Source organism: Anser brachyrhynchus (assembly GCF_964034855.1).
Source record: "Anser brachyrhynchus genome assembly, chromosome: 3".
Classification (NCBI taxonomy): Eukaryota; Metazoa; Chordata; class Aves; order Anseriformes; family Anatidae; genus Anser; species Anser brachyrhynchus.
This window is the reverse complement of record NC_137696.1, coordinates 68,698,318-68,708,906: the sequence shown is the minus strand read 5'-3', so window position 1 is coordinate 68,708,906 and position 10,589 is coordinate 68,698,318. Positions and strand designations below refer to the sequence as shown.

The window sequence follows — 10,589 nt, the reverse complement described above, 5'->3', positions numbered from 1 at the left end:
CATTTTCTGTGGTTAACTTAGATTTAACCTCAGGTGAGTGTTAAGAAAACAAAAATAGCCATTAGTACAAATAGGGCAAACAAACTTACAAACTTCCAAACTTGCTAACTGCTGCACTTGAGAGGGTATTTGTAAAACACGTGTTCAAAAAGCTAATATTTTTACCTAAATTCATGACAACATTGGGAAATATTTTAGTTTTTTGAAAAAGAACCAACTTAATGAAACATCAGGCATTTATGTATTTCAAACACTTTGTGCCTACCAGACAGGTAAAGTCTTTAGGAATTGGACAGCAATTGAACTCTGGAGATTGAAGCACACATGAAAGTTTAGACAAAGCACAGGGTAGTGGATTCCTACAAGTAAAGCAGATCCAGATAGCTTGAAACAGATGCACCCTAGTAAGAAAACATACAGGTGTCAGAAAGTAGGGAGAGAGAAAATCAATAAGAGAAGGCAATACAGATGTGGTAGGATATCTCTGGAAGAGGACAGTAGAGGACTGGAAGAGTCCGCTCACTCGTTAGGGCTGGCAAAGGCTGACAGGGTTTGCCAAAATAATAATAATAATAAAAAAAAAAAAAAAAGCAGGGGTTTGCCCACCAAGGCAGACTGGCAAAGCTTAGGTGTTCTTGCTCAGCATTAGCCTGGCATTTTCAGCCCTGTTCTCATGCTTTTCACATATGTAATCTCTTTGCTGAGGGCTTCTCTGCATTAAGCAGGGCCAGTCCCTGTTCCAGAGAGGTGCCGATAGAAAAAACTGCAAACACATCTGGCTGCAGCTCCAGAAAGCCAGGAAGTTCAGCTTCTTTACACACTTGCAAATAAAGAGCCTCAGGGATTGAAACAAAAAACGTTTGGGAGGCAGGGAGGGAAAGACTAGAAATGGATATGTGCTAAAGAAAGAATTTAGGAGAAAAAAAAAGTCCACCAGGAAAGAGTCTTGTCATCCTGAAAGCCCAGTCGATGGTGCTGAACCCTGCTGCCCTCCCACAGCTGCACAGAACTGGTGGAGAACTTTCCTCTCAAGTCTGCTTTGCTCACTTGCACTAGCCAGGCTCACATTAGGCAGATCAGTTCTGTATTTCCCAGGTATGTGACATTTCCACTGCCTTTCTTACAGGGCTGACCGCATGTCTGAGGAAAGGTCAGAGGTGAGGCTGTTGCCCTTGCCTAGGCGGTTGCAATTGGGAATACAGCTGGTGCAATTAACCCAGCCACAGAACAGACCTGTGCGTTAAGAAATAGTGTCCCAAATTGTCATATAATGGACATATATAAGAGATGACCTCTTCAGCAATCTCCCTTTTTTGCTTCATAAAGGGAAAAGCTCTTCTCCTTATTTAGCATAGCTACTTCTGTTTTCACAGAGCTGTGAGCAGGCACCAGCAGGCACTTCTTCAGCTTTCTTAGTCATTAGGACATAGAGCTTATAGGGCTCACGTGCAAAGAAGTCATTAGCAAAAATGTAGAAAAACATTTTTTCTTTCAAGCAGGAACTAGATTCTTGATTTTGCCTTTCCCTGTGATCCCTAATCTGTGCAGAATAATTTGGGCTCTCTTCCTTTCCAGCCTATGCTTGCTAATGCATAATTAAGTGCTTTTTGCTAGTGGTAAAAATCACTCTCCTCTGCGTCTGTTAGGTGTGGAGGGAGAGCAAAAATGTTCTTGCCCAGAGCAGCCTTTAACCTGGCGGCTACTGGGCTCTGCTGGGAAGCAGAGAAGGTCGATTTGGACCCTACCAGACAGAAAACAGAACTGAACCTAGTATAAATACTCTGACTGCTGGTGCACAACATAAAGACCTGCATTTCCCCAAAGCAAACTGTTCAGTTACTTTTTCAGACCAGGACGTGTTGACTCCTCCCCTTGCAAAGGCATTGCCAGCTGTGGACCTCCAGTTCCTGCTGCCAAAGGGGGTGAAATTGAAGACGATACACTATTTTTTACAACATTCCTCTCACCCTATCCCCACTGGCTCCAGGAACAACGTTTCCTGTTTTAGATCTCATGTTGAGCTTCCATACATGAAGTGCAAAGAGCAGGTACCTGTCGAAGGTCTGAAATCTACTTCAGTTTAATTTACAAAGAAAAATCCTGGCTTGATACCACCTCTCCCACTGCCATTTCATTTTTGCAGTAACGCTGGCCATCAGAGCACTTGCTGGGCTTTGTTCTGTTTAAGTCTGCAGCGCTTACAGCCCATACCCACAAAGGCATTTTGGCTCCTCACACCCAACAGGATGTTTTCAATATGATTTCACAGTGTGAATATGCTTGTAGATTGGAACCTGGACTCATGAATCTTCTCTTCTGTACTACAGAGGAGATGAAATGGGCCATGAGGTGTTTGGAGAATGACTCGCACTGTGTGCGAGGGCAGGGCTGGTGAGGATGCCTGGGAGAGTCTAGGGGCTGCAGAGCTGCCCCACTGGACCAGCAAAGGGATGCTCCAGCTGGGAAGCACAGGCAGCCACCCAAAATGGGGTGCAGAGGGCAAGGAGAGGAGGTAGAACCATGTCAAAATTAGTCATAAGGTATTTATACCTACTCACAATGACTGAATTTCTGTAATATGTTCACCTAGAAAAAATAAAACTTTTTATTTTATTTTATTTTATTTTATTTTATTTTATTTTATTTTATTTTATTTTATTTTATTTTATTTTATTTTATTTTATTTTATTTTATTTTATTTATTTTATTTTATTTTATTTTATATATTTTTTTTGTGATTCATTCCTAGCCAAACTTTTCAGGTTGAAACTGCAAAGAAAGCAAAACTTTGGTGTCTCCTCCTTCCATCTGCAAACCATTTGTGACCGTGGAAGAGTTGCGTAAGCTATTTGTGTGAATGTTTGCAGGAAAAGACTGCATCAGGTATGCCTGGACAGATAATCACAGAATCACAGAATGGTCATATACACCAGTCTTGGTGACTGGAGGAAAGCTTCATTTCAGAAAGAAACTCTGCTTCTACCTCTCCTTCTGTGCAACTTTAGGTCCCCAAGTAGTAACAGACCTAAGGCCTATCTGGTGCGGTAGCAATGGATTTGGGGCAGAGCAAACGCAGAAAGAGAAATCGCGAGCCATCGTCCCTCCTGCACAGCCTCCAGCAGCTGCCAGCCAGTGTGAGCATCAGCCCCTCCTGCTTCCTCAGCCTGAGCTGCAAAGGGTGTCCTAGGGCATACAGAAACCCAAGAGAAGCAACCACCTGCCACTAACAGGTGAAGTAGAAGCTAGAAAACTGTTTTCTCTTCTGGAACTACTAGTTTTAATATGGCATCAAGGAGCTGTAAATTAGCACAGTACAGGGGCACCAAGGTGAAAAATGTTAGGAAAACACTTGAGTAGACTTAGGAGAGGTAGGAAAAGTACCAGATATGTTAAGTGAAGAGATAGCAACAATATACAGCGGCTTATTGGGAAGAGTGTCGTAGATAAGCATTTGTTTGACACATTGTATTTAAACAAAAGGGGTTTTGGCATTTAAAGAAGAATGCTGAGAGAAGATTCTTCTTATCTCACCAGACACAAAGGCTGGATATATAAAAAGTGTGCATGTTGATCATCCAAACAGAAAATACCATCTCACTAAGGGCTTATGAACACATGGAGTGCTGCAGAAGCAGCTGTTCCTGAGCAGGCCTTTAGTGAGAGCACAGTGGAAATATTCCTTAGCATTAAAGGAGATAAGCCCTTAAGCTAACAGGTCTGTGCAGAAGCTTATGCCAATCTTTTGCAAAGCAAATGTCTTATTATTTAAATACACTTGTGTTCTCTTCAGGCATAGTCTGTGTTCAGCTGAAAATGGCTTTCCCTTCTTCAGCACAGTCTTCCTGAGCAGCAGTGTCTGGGAATGATAACCAGGTCCCTCAAGGATCACGGTGACATTACAGCTTTGTCAAACACGTATTAGCAAACAGCATGAAATCACTGCGGTCATCTGTACGGCGTAAAGGAGTCTCAACACTTACCAAGTCTTAAACATTGAACACAAGCCTTCTACTACAGTCTCGCCTCATGCCTCCTCCCTCCCCTGCATTTTGCCCAGCAAGACAGTCCTCTACCTGCAGCACAGCACCACAGCCTCTCTTCCACGCCAGTAAGTTCATGCAAATGCCACTGCCCCTCTGTGTCATGGGAACTGAACAGGCAGGCCAGTTCTCTTTCCTGTGATAAGATATGAAGTTGACTGATATGCCTGAGGAAGAGATACTGGAGACATCTCTGCTACTAATAGATTTACAAGGTTCATAAAATCTGCCGCCTTTACTCACATGAACAAAACTCATTGAGCTCAACGAGGTTGAATGCGCAAGACAGGATTGTTGCACATGACAGGGGTGGCAGGATGAGACTCATGTGACAGAATCCATGCAAAGAAGAGAAATCATTTCTTTGGAAGCATTTTAAAAGAAAGAAGCTGAAAAAAAAAAAAAAGGGGCTGATATGTCTTAGTTGTGGGATTCTTTTTGTTGGTTTGGTTTGGTTGGTTGTTCGTTTGTTTTCACAGACTAGGTCCCAAATGCTTTTACAGAATGTTTGAAAGGTCTTGGGTTTGTCAGTAAAGTAGCTGCATCTCCCCTTATTCATACTCATCCCAACACCTAGGAAAACTAATGAGGGCCTTTTTTTTTTTTTTTTTTTTTCCAGGCTCTCTCAGCCTTTTCTTGTATGTCAGATGATCCAAGCCCCTGGTCATCTTCACGGTCCTTTGCTGGACTCCCTCCTGTGTGCACATGTCTCTCTTGTGCTGGGAAGCTCAGAAGTGGACCCAGCACTCCAGGTGTCTCACCAGTGCTCAGCAGAGGGGAAGGATCACCTTCTCCGACCTGCTGGTGACACAATGCCTAGTACAGCCCAGGAGGCTGTTGGCTTTTCTCTCTTCATTTCTAGCTACAAAACTCAGGCTTCTGGTATTTCAGGGAAAGAAAATTGTGATGGTAATATATCTTTCAGAAATCCAATAGAAGACAGCATCACATTCAGGAGAGAAAGAAAGAAAAAAACAACCAGTAAAATACACAATAAATTCTTTTTATTCACATACCAGACCATGTTTGCTGGTATATATATACAAAAAAAAAAAAAAAAAAAACTGGCTGTTTTGAGCTGCTACAACAAGAAATATGGATTCTTGTGCAAAATTCTTAAAAAGTATTTCAAAAACCCACAACTGATATGTCAGCCAGTTACAAGATCTGTACAAAACTGTTAGCCCCCGTAATAGCAAGTGATATTCAAAATGCTGTATGCTACATATGCATAGAATCAAAGCACTCTGAGATATTCTTAATACTTAAATTGCAACAGATTTTAATGAGCATGAGCATTTATCTTGAATATATTAATGTAAGACAATATTGAGAAATCCTAAATTAATTTGCATTAGTGAAAATTAATCATTCAGTAGAATTTTAATAGGAAAGTCTGAAGATACTGTACTGTCTGCTTGAAAAGACTTCTTTAAGGCATATTAAGGCTTTTTTTGTGAGCATTTGCTTTTTAACTTATCAGTAGGATGAAAAATATGGTATGTCTAGGCTTTCTAAACATGTTTCCAATCTCCACCCTAAAACCGTCTGGGAAGTTTGACTATTTTGTGCAGCTGTCTGGCATTTCTGGATACGCCACTCTGATCAAGCTGCTGTGAGTCCGGAAACTCTTGGCACATCAACTATGTATTTACACATCAGTTCTCAGTAATTTTTTCCCTTGAGAGTTAAAGCATTGCCAGAGGTGTATGTCTTTGCCCCAGATCTAACACATCTAGATACACAGCACTCACTATGCATGTGCTGCCCTGTTCTTCTTATTTTATATGCCATAGGTGGTGGGCATCAGACTTGGTCTACAGGTACTTACACTTCTGTTCTCTGCCAGAACATGAGGATTAGTTCCAATACCACCCGAAAATGTTAATACAGTACCCATGAAGCTTCTGTGTGATTGCACAGAGGGATCTCAGACAGGAATACAGCAGCTCTAATGCCAGCACTGGTTATGTGCTCTCCGCCAAGTGCACGGAGATGCTCATCCCTGTAAGCAGAAGCCCTCACTGCTGCTGCTCAGCACTCGCAGGGAAGGGAAGGGGCACACAGGAAGTTCCCTTCTTATGGGCCAAGGAGGGTTTGTATCCCAGATATCATGTAAGCATTTGGCTTTTGTTTTTCATTTTCACAAGTATAAACTGAAATAAAATGCTTTCCTGAAAGGAAAGCCTCTTCTTCCAGGTGCTTCTGTGGGAATGCAAGGTACCAGAAGGAATAGGAGAAGCTCTTCAGCATTGCTTTTCCCTGATCTCTCAAAGGGCAGAGTCTTCCTTTTTCTTGGTTAGGAGCACCGGCATGGACACTACTCCTTCAGTGCCAGCTTCTCTTCTTCCTTCCTGGCTGGATTTTCAGCAAATTGCTGAACATAGTAGCAAAATCTACAGATCTAGTGTGATTCTAGAGAACTCGGGCTGTGCAAGGAGCCATAGAGATGGCAGTATTGCCTAATTTAGGGACTACCAGTCCTACTGAGTAGCACTTCCCCCCTGGGAGGACTGGCGTTGCTTTCCAGGGTGAATTGCTTGTGTTACAACAGTACTACTTGTGCAATAAAGGATTGTTCATCATCTGAAAGAGTGGAAGAATCTGGCCATTTGTAGTTTTGAGCCTTAACATGCAGCATATGTGACCGCCTAAAGAAATGTAAGTTCACCTTCGACAACCCTTCATTCCCTTTTCTACCTCTAAAAGAAAAAAAAAAAAAAGGAAACAACAACTGTGCAGCTGTTTTAGTAAGGGATTTTCCTTTTGCATATGCCCTACAGTGGTTCAGAAAATCAACTGGTATTTCAAGTGCAATAAGAATGAAGGATTGAACTTGGCATCATTACCCGAATTCATGAATAAATATGTACAAAAAGAACTTTGTCCCTTCAAAGGGTCATGAGACATTATCTGGTTTGACTTCTTATTTAGGATGAGTAAGCAGTTTAGTTTCTCAAGGGATTATTATAGTTAAATTACAACCTCATATGCTCTTCATGAGACAAGGACGCTTTCATGAGCAGCTTTTTCTTACAGTCATAGCTGATTTTATTATGTGAAGGATACAGCTTCCTATTTGTCTCCAGATAATTTCAGAATTATTTTGCTTCAGATGTCTCTGAAAAACAAAACAAAATGACAGGGTGAAACAGGAAACCTTTACATTTGGGTTTAAAAATTACACAGGGAGTGCAGGTGAATGAGCATTTGAGTCAAATTAATGGCTGTGAGTTAGGGCTCATCTGTGCCATAAAATGGTTTGTCAGTGCAATTATACCAGTAATCCCAAGACTACAGCAAAAATAAAGCTAATATATGACTTTGACACAGCTATGCCAGCAACTTAGCCTAAGTGTGCGAAACTCAAACCAGTAAATTTTTCTTTTACTAGCATAGCTTATGTAATTTAGGGAAATATTTGACCTATATGGGTAAAAGAGCTCATTTAGTCAATACAAGCTGTGACTCCAGCAAAGAGTTTTTTCAGTGTCTCTCCAACATGACTACAGCCATGAAGCCCATGTGGTGTTGCAGGTCTAAGAGACATGGGAGTAGGGAGACCACCGTCTTGGTGAGGGCTCCAGAGGCTGTGCTCTGGGCTGGGGTAACAGAGCCACAGTTCTGGAGGGAAGTTAATTAATAACTTCATCACAGAATCATAGAAACACAGAATCACAGAATGGTTTGGGTTGGAAGGGACCTTAAAGACTATCTGATTGCAACCCCCTGCCATGGGCAAGGACACCTCCCACCAGACCAGGTTGCCCAAAGTCCCATCCAGCACGACCTTGAGCACCTCCAGGGATGGGGCATCCACAGCTTCTCTGGGCAACTTGTGCCAGGGCCTCACCACCTTGCTGTTAATATTTAACACCCATTGTCAACATTTAACAACAATATGCCAATGGGCTAAGGCTTCATCAGTGGGCTCCATTCCCAGCTCTCCCACACCACAAAAATGCACATTTTAATCTGTCCTCCGGAGGAATAGCAAGGTCAGTGTGTGTTAGGTAAACATCTAGATAATCATGGTAGGCGGGTAGTCTCCCCTGCTCTTAGGGTCTTTAAACCGACAACTGCTTTGAGATGGGCTTCTTGAAGTCCTGCTGTCTTTGAACTGCAGCTCTCAGAGCAGCACCCTGTTTGTTCCCTGTCAACTCCTTCTTCCTTCTGCAATCAGCATTGATTGTGCCATGGATAATAATCTTTGGTTCACACATTAAGAAAAACTGAAAATGCCAAGCAGTAGAGAAATTACCAAACAATAAAAACTGTCAAAGTAGGTTACGCTCCTAAATCTGCATTGAAAATCGTTTAAAAGTAGGAGTATTTTCAAAAGTGTTGAGAACATACTACTCCAGTTATGGATTTGTCATCCTAATTTCGATGACCCCAATGCTGCAAAGTATGCCTCAGCCACTAAGCTAAGAGCAAGGGATGCTAGGAAAGAAACAGCTATCTTGGAGGACCACTGGTATGAAAAGTCCAAATAAATGTCTTAGAAAATCAGTGCCAAAAGATTAATGAAGATGCAGTGGGTCACAAAGGTTGGTTTTAATTTCTAGCACTGACTCTAACCTTCTGCCATACAGGAACCTTCATCTCATCATAACCAATGCAAAAAAAAATTCCACCTCAATCTGTTTCGTACAATTGCTTAGAAATAAAATAAGTCCAAATTTAAAATAATAATAAAAAAAATTTGTTCAAACAAAGCCACCTAAATGTTCAGCTTGTGGCAGAAGGAAAACACAGCTGTGTAGATTTTTAATTCCCTTCTGCATTTCTATCTCTTTTCTACTTTTTGTCTCCCATTTAAAATGCACCCAGGCTTAGTCAACTGAGACCATTCCTTTTACAGCACTCGTATGATGTTCAAGTCCAGAAAGCAACATCCCGAAATAGCCCGACACCAGTGCACGCTTTCGGCTCTCCAGGTGGTTGGACTGTGTTGTTTCTGTCCTTTCCCAGCCACGAGACTACATGCAACTATCAGCACTGGAGGCAGAAGCTGCATTCACTGTTTTTTGCTATTCTTTTACATCACTCCATGCCTCCAACTCATTTTGTTTCCAGGAACATGGGATAAAACATTATAGCAGCATCAGCGCTATTCCAGCTCTGTTCAATGAACCTTCTCTCTCTCTTTTTCTCACACCCAACAAAAACAGCTATTAACATCTTTAATACCTTCTAAAAGACTGCCAAACCAAGGAGTTTCCTTATTAAAACCAAACCAAACAAACAAAGAAAAAACCCATGGCAGTAAAAGGAAAAAACTTGTCGTGTCCTTAAAAATAAAGCCACACATTTAAAATTCTTTTGGGGATATTCCTACTTTCTCTTGTATCTTTAATGAAATGGCAAAATATGTTAATGGTGGCTGTTGCTATAGCAAGCTAAGGCATCTGTACTCAAGTCTCTTGCTTAATTGCTTATTGCTCTGGAGTGATGAGGTCATGTTAACATCATTGACCCTCTGGGCACATTTATTCTATCAAAATTAACATAGCAATGACCCAAGGCAAATCCCTGTTCTTTCTTTCTCCCTCTTAGGGTGAGGACTAGCTCTAACTCGTACCACTCTGGCATGCTTTGGCCCTGACTGTGGAGGGATTTTTTCTGGCATCGATGAAAAACTACAAATAAAAAATAATGATTTTCTCACAGAATTACTGGCTGTTGAGGATTGCTTCTGAATTTCATTAAAACCCTTTTTTGTTTGTTTGTTTTTCCGAATAACTGTATGCTATAGTAATCTGGATCACTAGATTTCATGTTGATACCTCATATATCCAAATACATTTTAAAAAGATATTAGTAAGTAGCATAAATGTCCTGAGAGAGAATGGGACCATGGGTGGGAAATGGCTTACTGCTCAGTTCTTGAAGTAGAGCTAACGTGCTCGAATGTTAGGCCTTTGGCAGAGATGCAAGATACAACTAAGTTTTTTGTATTATTTGTCTGTAAGTCCCAAAATAGTCTTTTTAATTACACCCTACAAACAGCGGTGTAGCACACAGATCAAAAGCTGATTTTTAAGCTCCAACAATCATTTTACCTGGCTAGAAGTTTTATAGGTCTTTTGCCCACACTAAATGTTAATTTCATATGTCTACGTTAAATCCATATTTCTTAAAATGCTCACAAGTGCAGGTAAGGAAGCCATAATGGAAGATTTCTGATGGTCAGGGGGAGACCAGCAGGCTGGAGGAGCTACGTGCTTCTTGGCTAGCTAATGATTTCAGAAGGCAGATAGTTCTGTCATCCGCTGAGGATGACAATTTAAGGGACTGCTTCATAATCTAAGACAGACAGTGATCTCCCCGTAGGCGGCAAAGGTCCTTTCTTTCATGTTTTGCTAGAACCCTCAAAGAAAGCAACTAATAAAGTGAAGCCTCATCTCTCTTGATAGTGAGTTTAAAGGGCAGGTGGATAAAGACTTAAAGGAGCTGATTTAACTGGAATAAGTAGAATAATTACAGGCTGATTTTATAGGCTGGCATTACTTCTTGAAACTGTACTTTTGCTTTCATACAAAAGTC

General features: G+C 41.3%; 1 protein-coding gene across 2 annotated transcripts in view; it reads right to left on the bottom strand.

Annotated features, from left to right (window-relative positions):
- Positions 1-4,305: 4,305 nt before the first annotated feature.
- THEMIS (thymocyte selection associated) overlaps positions 4,306-10,589 on the bottom strand; it is a 97,576-nt gene continuing 91,292 nt past the window's right edge. Inside the window, exon 7 of one of the 2 annotated variants that reach the window (XM_080586821.1) lies at positions 4,306-7,161. In XM_080586821.1, the coding sequence (XP_080442947.1) occupies positions 7,152-7,161 (10 nt within the window). In that variant the 3' untranslated portion in view covers positions 4,306-7,151. The remainder of the gene's footprint in view (positions 7,162-10,589) is intronic. The other variant, XM_080586819.1, reaches the window with a different exon arrangement.